Source organism: Eptesicus fuscus, chromosome 13, assembly GCF_027574615.1.
Source record: "Eptesicus fuscus isolate TK198812 chromosome 13, DD_ASM_mEF_20220401, whole genome shotgun sequence".
In the NCBI taxonomy this organism is placed as follows: Eukaryota; Metazoa; Chordata; class Mammalia; order Chiroptera; family Vespertilionidae; genus Eptesicus; species Eptesicus fuscus.
The window spans coordinates 16333615-16348510 of NC_072485.1; the positions used below are offsets into that span (position 1 = coordinate 16333615).

Sequence of the window (14896 nt, forward strand, 5' to 3'; positions counted from 1 at the left end):
AGAGGAAAAATCTATGAGGGAAAGCAACTGTTACAGAAAGAAAAAAGTATCCTTAAATGTAAAAAGCCTAAATATACAGGTTCTCAGACCATTTACCTTGTTTCAGTTCAGAGTACATAGTTAATAGAGAAAGGTGTGGGTGGGTGGGTGTTGGCAGTTAATTATGAAGCAGGGATTCGTAGGTTTTTGTTGATTTTCACTGGCTGCAGACCACTCTGCTGGCGTAGGGGTCTGGTCTGTAGCCCACCAGGTGTCTTATCTGAACTGCACTAGACTCAAGGTTGCAATTTTTCTGCGAGCACAATTAATCTTTGCCTCGTTTTATTCTTTTTAACCCTTCCAATACTAAATTAGACTGATGCAATATACTTGAAATTACATAAGGAAAAATATAGCAGTTTTTACTAGACAAGTTTTAATTTACCTGCTCTTAGCTTTATCACAGAAGGTTTAGGTATATTTTTTTGGAAAAGTACATTTAAAGTGTGTTCATAAATATTAATCTAAAAATGCTGACGTTCACTTTTGGTAATCATAAAGGATTGAGGTTTCTAAGAATAAAGAATTCTAAAAAAAAAAAAGAAAAAAAAGAATAAAGAATTCTAATACATTAAAAAACAAAACAAAACAAAAAAAAACCTAAACTCCCAGGAGCCAAGCAGAGGAGAAACAGAGCTGAAGTCCCCAGCCGCCCTGGTGATTTAGAACTGGTTGCTAGGCAGACTCAGCCCCCAAGAGCCAGGAGAAGGAAGGTAGGTGCGGGGGGGGGGGGGGGGGGGGGGGGGGGGGGGGGGGAGGGACGCGGGCCTGAGGCTGTTGTTTAGGATGCCCTAGAAGCCTGCAGCCACAGGAAGAAACAGCAGCAATAGTGACAAGCGGGGGACTGCAGACGTTTACCTGACACTAGAGCTGCCCAGCTGCCGAGCATTTTACAACAAGCAATACAAGACTTAGGCCTTTGGCTTGCTGGCTACAGGGGTTAAACCAGAAGCCAGTGACTGCTACTTAGCCTTCCAACAGCCCCAGGAATAGAGCAGCGAGCCCGGGATCTGTGAAAGCAGCAGATAGAGCTAGTGAAAGCTCCCTGTTTGCAAATGTGCTGAAAGGGTTCAGAACTACAAGAACAACTGCCAATACCTGCTGCTGCTGGGAGCAGAGGGGCTGAGATCCCCTGCCAGTGCACTCCCTTGGGAGAGGCCTGGTCGCTGCTCTGCCACAAAGAGACGGGTGGGAAGGCAGGAGCCTAATACCCAAGCCACTGCCACAGGAGCGCTTTGCAATATGCAAAGCTGTTTCTAACTGCAACTCTGGCTGTTTTGGACTGGCAGCTTAAAGTCAAAGGGCAACAAGAGACAAGGAAGGCAGGGCCCTGTAACTAGTAAACAGGGTTAACAAAAAGGGCAAAGGAAAGGCGCGCTTCCTGGACCCAGAAGCCTTCAGGACTTTGAGATTCTCCAAGAGAGGGGGAGTCTGACTGAGGGACTGGCAGAAATCCTGCCAGGTTGGAAGGACCTAAGGCCGCATGGTAAACTTATAAATTACGGCTTTCTAGGCAGATGTCAAAGCCCAGTTATGTAAGAGTTAAGCTGCCTGTTTACAGCAAAACAACTTTCTCCCATGCCAGAATACATTTTAGGGAAATTGGACAGACTGTGTTTATGGCTAGAAAGAAGAACCGGCTGCCACGCATAGCCCTGACTGTGGCCTGCAGAAAACTGTATAATAGACTTAGATGATGCCTGCATCTTCATGGACATGACTCCAGAGAGACAAGGACAATTTTGCTTTGTGTAGGAAGGTAAAAATGGACTTTAGTCACCTCCCTGAGATGTTTGCATAGCCCTACTATGTGTCATGTTTGGTAGCAGAAAATTTGACTGTCAGAAGCAGCCACAGTGCCAATGTTATACTTCAGTATGTAAATATATTGACCTTTAATTCTCTTGCAGATTTGAATGCAGTTGCCAAAAGGGCAGGTGCCCAAATGGGAAAAGAAAAACACCCCTCAGGTTTTGGTCTCTATTGAGACCTGTATACTGCCTTGCAGGCCTGTGTGACCGTGCCCATGTCAGGGGTGGCACAAACCTCAACTTTAGGAAAGTGGGGAAGGCCTGTATAGAACAGAGGGGAATGGTAAGTGCCAGCCCTCTGTCACAGGAATTACAGACCCTGTGAGGTCCTGTGACATGTGACATGTGAAACCCTGTGAAGGAATAAAGCTTCCTTAACCATTCTGAGAGGGCGAGTCACCCCTTCCAGAGACCATATATAATTTAAGGACAAGTCAAGTAGGGGGAACCCTACTACAGGGACAGCTGTAACTGTCTATTTTAGTATAGACACATTTTGAATTTCTTCTTGCCATTTGTAGACAGTTATATTACTGTGAAGAGTCCAGAAAAGGACTGACAAGGAAAATCAGAAGATCTTAAAGCAAGTCAGTATATTTTTTCTCCTTATATAATTCCTTCGAAATTTGGCAATGCTTAATAAATCATGGCAATACATTTATTTGCATAAAATCAATAAGAACAGTTTCCAATAGTGGTTTTATTGACTGAAAACTTTGACTGGAGTATCATGTTTTAAAAAGCCCTGTCTGAACTCTGGAGACTTGAAGACAATAAGAGTGCCACAAAGAAAGCCTGGTATCCTGCTTGGTAGCCGTGAAAACAGCTGGCGCTGGAGCATCAGGCCCATATCCTACCATTGCCGGCGGTTGGTCAGAGTAGAAGGGGAGCAATAAGGGTGCCTCTTTGTCCCTGCAGAACTCCCATGCACTCTAGGCTGCAATGAGTAGGAGGGCTACTGAGATGGGCCTTACTGCAGGCAGGCCTGATGGCAGCTGGATAGCTTGGCTCCCTGGCTCTACGGGGCACATTAAGATTCAATCATGAAATTCCAGCAAAGGTAGTCAGTTACCATTCTTGTTGTTTATGCAAACAATCAGGCCAAATTGAATACAATAGATAAATTGGTCTTGATTTGGCTCTTTTGATAAACATAGAGGTAATTTTGAGGAGAAAAATTTTATTTCAATAGAGGTTATTAACACTGAAATGTTTTCTTTCCCTTCCACTGGACCATTTGTTACAGTTTGTCTCCACCAGGTCACAAGCCTACCTCCTTCTGTGCCCAGGCCTCATCATCCCTCTTACAGACAGCAAGGATCTCTTGGCTCTGAAAGAAAACTCCGTCCCCCTTTAGCAGGAAGTAATTGCAGAAGAAATCCGACGTCCATTTTCCCTGAAAAAATTCAGAGCCAGGATCCTTGAGGTAATATATAGTAGGCAGTTAGACAGACATAAGCAGAGCAAGGACAATGGGCCAACTAGTGCTACCAGATGTAACTAAGTCTTTACACCCCTACATATGTGAGACAAGGGGCATAGCTAAAGGGGTTCTTACCCAAAGTCTCAGCCCCTAAAAAAGGGCAGGTGGCCTACTGATCCAAAAGATTTGACCCCATTGCATCTCCTGCCTCCGGGCAGTAGAAGCAGAAGAAGCAGCCTGGGAGGCTGCCCTAAAAACCAGTGGGGCCTCTACAGATTCTAGTAAATAAAAACTGAAATCAAGAACCAATCTTTACTCAAGTTCTTACAGGCTTTATAGTCCACCCAGAAAGCAGTCCAGAAGCACATCCAAGACGCTCTGCCTGTACCAACTTCTGATCCGGTTCATCCCTACTGCCCTGGTTACTCTGTTTAGATAAAGAAATTTGCCACCCAAGGACTGACTCCTACCTGGAAAGGACCACCCCCACGGCAGTCAAGGTCGACAGGATCCCGACATATCTTCATCACACCCGACTTAAGACAGCCAGGCAAAATAGAGAGTCCAGGACTCTTCGGACCCTCTAGAGATTATTCTGGGCCCTCATTCTGGCCCTTATCTTATAAACAGGTCCACTGACTTAATTCTATTAAGCTTATAGTCCTCAGGGGTCAATATAACTCCCTCCCCAACAATGACCCAAAAGAGTCAATGATTTGACTCATGTACATAAAACCAGTGGGGAATGAAGCATTCAACTTATATAAAAACTGCTGTTTGAAATTTTAACCCTGCTATTTTGGCTTCTGTAAATGCTTGCTTAAATAATAAGGAAATAAGATTACTGCCATTCCAGAGAGGCCATAAACCTTCCCCAGATGAAGTTATCAGTGCTGGCACCAGGCCAAGCCTTTGGTTGAGGTCTCAAAGCCCCAGCACATAGGGGCTCTTTAAGAAGTTGCAAAGGGGGCCAGAAACACCCCATATTTGGGAGACAAAGAAGGTAAAAAGATATAAATAGGAAAAGTTCCTCCATGTTGGGGCCCAGAATTTGAAATACAGTTTTCTCTTGGCCCACGTGTAACAATAATAAAGTGTAATTCCATCTCTCTAAGCATTGCTTGGTTCTTCTCCGGTCTTCTATAACAAGGGAAGAACAGTGAGAATGAACCGTCTTACCATCCTTGTGCTGTTTTGTCTGTCAGTCTGCTAGGTGTATTCCCTGAATGGAGCGATGGAGAAGGAGGAGGAGGAGGAGGAGGGCCCCAACATGGATCTTGTCCAGGTACTTCCTTAAGTTGCAGTCATTCCACCACTGCCCCCCAAGTGGTAAAGCAAATGTGATCGGATTGGAGGTTACTGTGTTGCCACAATTTAACATTAGACAATATTAAATTTGCTGGAGGTGGGAAGTCCCTTTATTTTCACAGAGAAGGAAAGAAAGGCACAGGAAGGCGATAAAATTAATCAATGTTTTACAATGAAATAGTAGCAGCTTTGGGGCTTTACAAATGAAAATAGCAAATAAAAAATGCATGAAACATCTCTTGCTTTAGAATTTATGTAGTTAAAATAATTAGGGAGGGAGAACTTGCTCGTTTTAATCTTCAAATGATTTCTGATTCATATGTTACTTGTCAAAAGAATTTATTCCACTTCAGTCTTGAACCAAGTCTATATTAACAAAGTGGATAAAGTTATATATATTCACCCAAACTCTCCATACAGTCATGTCAAGGAGAGTTTCTTTAAGGATGCAGGACTCAAATTTTTAACTTTAAATTGCTTACTTGGTAAACAAGCTAAATTGCAATGAACTTAAAATTTAGTATGAAGATAAAATGATTAAATGAGGGTCTTAATTAAAAATCAGATTAAGTGTGATAACTACTTTTGCTTTAATAAACTAAGCAATGACTAAAATAAATTCTGAAATTTGGATAAATTGCTAAAAATAACCTTAAAATTGCATTTATTGATACATAAGCAATATCTACAAAAGTACTACAACCTTGCAAAGGATGCAAAACAGAATATGACATTTATTTTTATTTCAGCAAACTGGAGAAATACTTCAAATAGATTAAGTGGGCAACTGCACAAATGTCCTTCTCCAAAAGGCTAAAAAATCCTAAGAATGACCTAAAAACTACACATTCTATCCCAATAGCACTACCTAGAAGACTACTACAACCTTGCAAAAAAGACACAAAACAGTTTGCTAGAAGGAAGGACAGTAGCCCTGTGGTTAAAAAAATCCAAGAAATGCAGAAGTTCCTGGGGCTGACGGTGACAGGGAAGCTGGACCCAGACATGCTGGAGATGATGCGCAAGCCCAGGTGTGGAGTCCCTGACGTGGGAGCATTCAGGACCTTTCCTGGCATGCCAAAGTGGAGGAAGACTCACCTCACCTACAGGTAATGAATGGGGCCTGAGCGGTTTCCACATTATACTGGGATTTTATAAAGGGCTATGTCAGGAGAAAATATCTTCTTCAATTGTTCTCATTCAGGATTGTGAATTACACACTGGATTTGCCAAGAGATGCTGTTGATTCTGCCATTGAGAAAGCTCTGAGAGTCTGGGAGGAGATGACTCCACTGACATTCTCGAGGATGTATGAAGGAGAGGCTGACATAATGATCACTTCTGCAGTTAGAAGTAAGAAACAAACAAACAAACAAATCATGAAATGCATCTATTTTACATGATGCTGTTTTATTGAAAAAGGGTCCAAAGAGATTCTAATTACCATTCTTTCCAGTAAAAAACATTCTCTGTTTTAGAACATAGAGACTTTTACCCTTTTGATGGACCTGGAAAGGTTTTGGCTCATGCCTGCCCACCCGGGCCAGAGATTAATGGAGATGCTCACTTTGATGATGATGAACAATGGACAAAGGATGCATCAGGTTAGTTATACTTCTGTCAGAATAATTTTGGTGCTGATTATTTTTATACTTGGAAACTGTAACTAATAACTTAATAATAATAGTCTTGATAACTAAGATTATTCCAGAAATGGGGTGTTCTGGATTTTCCAATGAGTCAAGCATCTACAGAATATACTTTTATTTTAATCATTATCAAAAACATTTCCAGATGTCTTAAAAGTTTACTCTCTGTTTTGGTAAGCAAAATATAGGATAGACCATTAAGTATTTCTTTGATGACTGTGGGTTTTGTCTGATCTTAGAACCTTCATTAAAAATAACTTCTCATTATATCAAATTGCAGGTACCCAAGGAATAATATATTGCATTAAGTCTATATGAACATGTGTCCTGGCTATTGTTTATATCCAATTGGGAAAATTTCCCCCAATTACTTCTTTTTTTAATTTTTTTTTACATTTATTTTTTTAAAATAATTCTTTATTGTTGAAAGTATTACGGATGTCCCCTTTTTTCCCCCATTGACCCCCTCCAGCCCATCCCCACCTCCCCACCCCAGGCCTTCAGCACCCTATTGTCTGTGTCCATGGGATATATATGAGGGTCTTATATATCCCATGGAGATATATATATATATATATATATATATATATATATATATATACATACTAGAGGCCCAGTGCATGAAATTCGTGGTGGGCAGGGGGTGTCCCTCAGCCCAGCCTGCACCATCTCCAATCTGGGACCCCTCGAGGGATGTCCGACGGCCCATTTAGGCCCGATCCCACGGGCCGTCGGACATCCCTCTCACAATCCAGGACTGCTGGCTCCCAACCACTTGCCTGTCTGCCTTCCTGATTGCCCCTAACAGCTTCTGCCTGCCAGCCTGATCACCCCCTAACAACTCCCCTGCCAGCCTGATTGATGCCTAACTGTTCCCCTGCCAGCCTGTTTGCCCCTAACTGCCCTCCCCAGCAGGCCTGGTCCCCCCCAACTGCTCTCCGCTGCAGGCCTGGGTCCCTCCCAACTTCCCCTCCCTGCAGGCCTGGTTGCCCCCAACTTCACTCCTCTGCCAGCTTTGTCACCCCTAACTGCCCTCCCCTGCAGACTTGATCACCCCCAACTGCCCTCCCTTGCAGGCCTGGTCCCTCCCAACTGCCCTCCCCTGCTGGCCATCTTGTGGTGGCCATCTTGTGTCCACATGGGAGAAGAATCTTTGACCACATGGGGGCAGCCATCTTGTGTGTTGGATTGATGGTCAATCTGCATATTACTCTTTTATTAGATAGGATAGAGGCCTGGTGCATGGGTGGGGGCTGGCTGGTTTGCCCTGAAGGGTGTCCCAGGTCAGGGTGGGGGTTCCCTTGGGGCATGGGGCGGCCTAGGCAAGGGGCCTGTGGTGGTTTGCAGGCTGGCCACGCCCCCTGGTGACCCAAGCGGAGGCCCTGGTATCTGGGGTTTATTTATCTTCTACAATTGAAACTTTGTAGCCTGGAGCAGAGCCAAGCCTTCTGCTTGCTCCGTGGCAGCAGCCATTTCTGTTGGGACTTATCTATCTTCTATCATTTAAACTTTGTAGCCTTGAGTGGAGGCCTAGGCCGGCAAGGGTAGGCAGAAAGCTTGGCTTCCTCCATTGCCCGGGAAACCCAAGCTTCCCTCCTGCTCTCTGTGGCCGTAGCCATCTTGGTTGGGCATATTTGCTCCTTATTGGCTGGTGGGCGTGGCTTGTGGGTATAGCAGAGTGATGGTTAATTTGCATATCACTCTTTTATTAGATAGGATATGCATACAAAGTCTTTCCCAGTTACTTCTTTACTTTTCAAAACAGAAGTTGTTACTGGACTAAAGGGGTCATTTGCCTGCCAACATCAGAGTCCAATAAGACACAAAAAGGAGCTTGTAGCAAAGAAAGTAAGGGTTTGTTTTAGGAAGTGTACCCCACCTGGAGACAGGTTAGCTAATGCTCAAAGACCTGGCTCCCTGATGGCTTTCAGGAGAGAGGGAAAATCATTAATCATGGTGACTAAGGGAGTTAGGATTGTGGTCAGGGTTGTGGTCTCTACTCATTGGTCTATGTAAGGATAGGGGTTGTTGATCAGTGCATCTGGTCCTAATGTCAGCCATGGTGTTGCCATGGTTTCCCCTCTTTTCTGGGCCTGGAGCTGAAACACCTGAGGCCTAGATGGCACCACTAGTTTGACTAAAACTCTGTCTCTAGGTCAGGCTTTGTTCCTAAGATTATTTGATACTTATCAGAACCTCATTGTCCTGAGGGCTTAATGATTAAGGGTGTGGATATGCATGGCAGAAGGAGGCAGGTGAGTCAGGGTGCTGGTTGGGCCAGTTTGAATCAAAAGGAAAGAAAGGAGAAAAGGTCATATTAAAGAATGAAATTTTGACAATTACAAAATGGGAATTAAATTCCAGAATTTAATTAACCAGGTTTTCCTGGTTAAATCAGCATTGTACTCACTCCAGGTTAAAGAGTTTTTATGGACTTGTTCTGAAGGACAGGACTAACCCCAAATAAAATGTCCAAACTTTTTAGGCAGAATGTTTCCCATTTTATAACTGTATACTTTGAGTAATGGATTCCAAAATTTTCAAACGTTAGCTAAATTATTAGTCCAATTAGCTAAAACAAATAATACTAACTCTGAGATTTAACTGGGATTTATAATCAAAATACAAACAATATCTCTACAGAAAGTATAAATGGAAGGTTAGTGTTAGATTAAATTCTTGATTTAATTGAACTAACTTCTTCCTGCAAAATTTAAAATGAGAACTTTGCTAGAATCACAAGTTACACAAATAATACTTGTTGACTTACTTGTTATATCAATCATAATTACCCAATGACTTCCAATCTCAACAATATTTTTTTCAATAATCTGAAAAACAACTGAATATAGCTAGTATTGTGACAAATACTAGACATGATTGAGCATGTTATGTCTAAAAGCTCTCCTAAAATTCTTATAACATCTATTATTATTAATATTTTTGGACCTAATATGTGCTGAATAATAATCATGAAGCTGAAATTATGTAGGCAATCTTCTGATGCTAAACAATAGCAATAAGATTGTTTAAGGATTTCAGAATTCAAATAAATAAACTGTGATTCATTTAACTTAGTAACTCAGAAATGTTAATTCTTTGAAACAGGGTTAAGGTTTTCACTGACAAATGAAGAGAAATATTTATGATGTACTAAACCAGTAGGTTTGTTCTATTCTAGAGTACAAGGAAAGGGACCCAGTATTCATGAAATTAATCTGTTTCTGAGGCTGGAGAGGGGAGAAGTTGGACATGGATGGACCCTTTGTCTCAAAGATTAATGTCAGAAAAACATCTTGAAAAATACTTGACTTTCCATTAAAAGTGTAATCAGCCAATTGACCAATTAACCAAAAAACAAAGGCATAAAAAGGCCTGTGTGCTTCCTGAAAGTAAACAAATAAAATACACAGCTGACATCTGTAATGTACATGCATTTAAGACATAAGTAACTCTTATTTATGATTTCCTAAATAGGGACCAATTTATTCCTCGTTGCTGCTCATGAACTTGGCCATTCCCTGGGTCTCGAACACTTGGCCAACACTGAAGCTTTGATGTACCCAGTCTACAACTCACTCACAGACCTGGCCAGGTTCCGCCTTTTTCAAGATGATGTGAATGGCATTCAGTCGCTGTATGGTGAGTGATGCTGGGGAAATGAGGCATCCTAGCTTCCCCCTGATGATTGTCAGGAAAGTTAGGGGGAGAGATCAACCAAAGGACTTGTATGCATGCATATAAGCTAAGGTGACCAGATGTCCCGCTTTTGGCGGGACAGTCCTGATTTTTAACAATTTGTCCCGCATCCCAAGGCGTTTTAACTTACTCATTTACTCATTCAGAGAATATTTATTAAATATCAGCTATGAACTGGGCATTGGGTTAGTGGTTAGAATTAAAACCAAGACTTCCTCTTTTTCATAATAACGCACTAAAATCATTTCTAAAACCAAAAGGGTTCTCTCACCATTTCTTGGGTTTCTTTTTTCAATAGGAAAGCAGTTCTGGGCCATCAGAGGAAATGAGGTGCAAGCAGGTTATCTGAGAGGCATCCACACCCTGCGTTTTTCTCCAACCATAAGGAAAATTGATGCAGCTGTTTCTGATAAGGAAAAGAAAACATACTTCTTTGTAGAGGACAAATACGGGAGGTAAGACACAATGTGAATGACTTTGTATGCAGCCTAATGAATTAAGAAAATTATTTCTTTCTTCAAGGATATCCTTCACTCTTACCCTCTAATTTTGTCTAACTTCAAACTTTCTGATTATGAGGGAACCAACTTATGATTATTCAACTTCCCAGATAGAATAAAGGGCTCTCAGAACAGTTAATTCCTGGCTCATATATCCAGACTCCAAAAAAATAAGGAGAGCCCTGGCCAGCATGGCTCAGTTGGTTGGGTGTCATTCTGTGTACTGAAAGGTTGCCAGTTCGATTCCCCATCAGGGCACATGCCAGGGTTGCAGTCTCCATCCCAAGGAGTGGGGCGTGCAGGAGGCAGCTGATCGATGTTTTGCTCTCACATCAATTTCTCTCCCTCTCTTTCTCTACCTCTCCTTCTCTCTCTCTCTAAACATCGATTTAAAATCCTTAAAAAAAAAAAAAAGACATCAGGAGAGACTAACTGAGGTCTAGACAATGGCCACCATTGGAAGCTTATGTGTGTCAGGCTGTAAAGACAAAGTTTATGGGGCAAGTGTGATAGAGAACAAAACGTTTATTTTTAGTCAAATGATTTAATTCACTTTGCGTCTTATGTGTATGCAGTCTTCATGCCTTTCTGGCAGAAGGGCACTTCGGCTCCGTGTGTCTAGGTTTAGAAAACCGACCTCACACATACATATGGAGCCTCTGTACAATAGCATTATGTCTTTGTTCCTGAGAAAATTCTGATTTATGTGCTAAGTTTAAAGTCCAGGAAAGTCACATATGTTTTTAACCATAAAAATGTTTAACACTTCAAAACACTACTTGAGGACTCTCCAGGATTCCACACTGTAGCCTTCACATTACTTCATACTGTCGCATGCAGTGGGACCTCTGCACAATGTTGAGCTGTGTTTCTTTCATTCGGTACAGATGTGACGAAAACAGCCAGTCCATGGAGCAAGGCCTCCCCAGACTGATAGCAGATGATTTTCCAGGAGTTGAGCCAAAGGTTGATGCTGTATTAGAGGCATTTGGTATGAAGACACTTATTTCATTGCCAATGGGGACATGTTGGGGCATTTTATATCAAAATGATTTGGAGAATCAAAAATATTTCAAACTATTCAGTCTTATGTCTTTTTACTCCAAATTATTGCAAACTTTGATTTTCTAATTTATGCAAATTAGATTAAATTTTTTTTTTCTTGAACAATTTCCAAGTCCTTGTTTTACACCTGCACATCAAATCTAAACGATAGTTCCTAACAGCTTAGTCATTATCGTTGGCATAATAATACAACCAAGTGTGAGTCATGTTTAAGAATGGCTGGGTGTCATCCTCCTCTCTCACTCTCTCCTATTACATCTCCAGGTGCCAAGTCTGGCCTTCAGGGCAGTTGGCAATTGTCTGCACTAAATAATTCATTTGTAAATAAATAGTAGCCCTCCCATATGCTCAAAATAGACAAGATTTCATCCCTGGTAATGGGTAGATAAGAAAATAAAATTGGTTCTTTTTCTTAATTAATTTGGAGAGAATGGCCAGGGCTTAACAATCAGAATGCTCATGAGGCTGATGGTCTTGTTACTAAGGTAAAGTTAATGTGTGCTCAGCAGGAAGTGGCCCCCAGTGCGTTTTATCATTGGCCTAATTCTCTTGGGTCCAATCTCCTCCTAAACTGTGATTTAGGACCTAGTGGGGGAAGAGGGGACTGGGAAGAGAGAGAATAAATTAAATTTTTGAAATATCACAGAATTTTATCAATTTGAAGGTAGTATAATTTCATGTTTTAGAGCATTGGCTTTGGAGTCAGACTGATGAGATGAAGTACTTCCTCCATCTTTCATTAGAGATGTTACCTTAGGAAAATTGCAATATATCCCTAATTTTCAGAGTTTTCCTCATTGGCAGTACCTTACACTTTTATAATAACTATAGGTGAAATAAAGCATGCAGAGCATGAGAACAGTCCTTGGCATAGAGTAACCACTTAAATGCCATTTATTATCAACCCACTCTGATAATAAATGTGTTGCAAATTGATTTATTTGAAGCACTCCTCATTATCTTCCTCATTTATATTTACAGGATTTTTCTGTTTCTTCAGTGGATCATCAAAGTTTGAGTTTGACCTCAACATCAGGATGGTGACATGCATATTGAAGAGTAACAACTGGTTATGTGAGGTGAGATATGGAAAAGACAGATTCATTTTTAATGAATTTAATAATTTTTCACATAATTTATAATGAGTCAGAATGATGGATTTTTCTGCATGTGCAATGCCAAAGAAGACGAGCCTTGCAGTCATCTTCACAGGTCATGGGCATTTATCTGGACCACTTCACTTGCTGTTAGATTATATTAAAGAGAAGTGAGAAGTACTCGTGTGCAATAGGCAGAGACTGTATCTCCATGGGGGTTTTATTTACTGTTTAAATAAAGATTTATATTTTTGGACTGTTCCTTACTTTCTAGAATAATTTATTTTCAACACAATGACCACACTGTGGACTGATCATTGAACAGATGTTCTGCTAGTAAGTGTAGTAGGAACACACACTCCATGGTGGGGCATATCGCTATCACATACCCTCTCCCCTTCCCTTACCAACAGGATCTTTATTTTTACCTCCCAGATATTGTAAATTCCTTACACACCTAAGGAAGAAAAACCTTAGTCAATAGTTGTCCCATAGTACTGATTCTGGACAAAACAGGGAAATGGAATTCTAGAATATTTGAGCTTAGAAACCTCACAAATCATGTAGCCCATGTCATCATTTACAGATGAGAAAACAGAATTAGCTTGAAATTTAGCCACCTCTTTTTTAATCCAAAAGTTTCTTTCATTGAGCTCTCTGAATGCCCTGGAGACAAAATTTCTCATATCCTCCTCATTGTCTCGTTAAAATATTCCCTTGTTATTTGTTACCATTTTGTACTTGGCAGTTCCTGGTGATAAGAGTTTGTGTGCAGATGCTAATTGTATGACAGGTTTATCAACACTAAGTTTTATGCTTTGCGCCATACCAGATATGATGTAGAAGCTTGTTCATTCTTTTATCCATTCATTAAATGACAGGCACTGTCTTGGATGCAAGGTGTAGGACAGTGAGGAAAACACATTTAATGCAACCTCCTTAAATTTTGTCTAGTGAGAGTAGACATCAAACAAAGGGAACACAAATAAATATATAATTGATAATTATAAAGATGTTATTAAAGAAATGACAGAGTGGCAAGGGAGAATAATGTGGGGGAGAAAACCACCAGCTAAAGTTTGGTCATAGGCTGGTCTAATATCAGAACAAAAATCTATTAAGAAACTGAAACAAAGCCGAAACCGGTTTGGCTCAGTGGATAGAGCGTCGGTCTGCGGACTGAAGGGTCCCAGGTTCGATTCCGGTCAAGGGCATGTACATTGGTTGCGGGCACGTCCCCGGTGGGGGATGTGCAGGAGGCAGCTGGTCGATGTATCTCTCTCATCGATGTTTCTAACTCTCTATCCCTCTCCCTTTCTCTCTGTAAAAAATCAATAAAATATATTTAAAAAAAAAAAAGAAACTGAAACAAAGCAAATTACCCAATGTGAAACCAAGGACTATTGACAAACTTGAGCTTGCACATCAATGGTGAATTGGGGAGGATTCTCAGAAAGAGGTGCAGTGGATGTATTAGTGATTCCTACCTTTGGTCAGTTTTGGTTCAGGCAATTGGGAGAAGTATGACTGCACCTGCAGGAAGGGATCCAGTAACTCTAGGTTTGGGGAGATGGAGGGAAGCTGTTTCTGTGCACAAGCTGGGACTCATCAGGAAATAGCCTCGGGAGGTGGTAATGAGCCAGGAAAGAAAGTAAATACAGCCTGAGGGAGCTTGGAAGCAGATTTCTGTGGAGCCTCCAGATAATGCCTGGAGATCTTATGCAGAGACCCCAGCTAAGCCACGTCCAGACGCTCGTCTCGCAGAAACTGAAGTAATAAATGTGTGTTTGAATCCACAGTTTGTGGTATTTTAAATCTGTATTACATGTCTTCCATAGTGAATTATGTGGAGTCACAGACATATAACATTTAACCAGATAACTCAGGTCAAAATCTAATTCTGCTAAAGAAAGTCTGAAAGCAGAAATGCCTTTTTTGGGAGCTTATAATCTAGCAATCTTACCCTGGACATAGAAAAACATCACTCTGTCTAGGTGAGCTCTGAAGCAAATTTTTTAAGTAGAACATTTATGGCCTTGCTTGATTTGGGGTATTTTTCTCTTTCTGTTTTTTATCCAGGCATCAAGTAACACTATTGCATAATATTTGCAGCCATTAATGAAATTCTGAGTGATAATATGCCTGATATGTTTGAGTTATAAATGTCCCTTTCTTGCTATTGACAAGTATTAGGGGTTTGTGTTAAATATGCTTGTAAGAGACAGAGAAATGATAGAGTCAGAGCAAAACACACATACTAGTATACACACCAAGGGAGATAGAGAAAAGAGGCAGAGTGACAGAC

The 14896-nt window shown here is 41.2% G+C and overlaps 1 protein-coding gene across 1 annotated transcript; it reads left to right on the top strand.

Moving 5' to 3' along the window:
- The first annotated feature begins 4438 nt into the window (after window positions 1–4438).
- LOC129151149 (stromelysin-2-like) lies at window positions 4439–14681 on the top strand. The gene is given in 10 exon segments (XM_054725062.1): window positions 4439–4558; window positions 5444–5470; window positions 5473–5690; window positions 5786–5934; window positions 6060–6185; window positions 9708–9876; window positions 10190–10384; window positions 11317–11420; window positions 12476–12568; window positions 14671–14681. Coding segments are annotated over 10 exon segments (1212 nt in total).
- The last annotated feature ends 215 nt before the right edge of the window (window positions 14682–14896 follow it).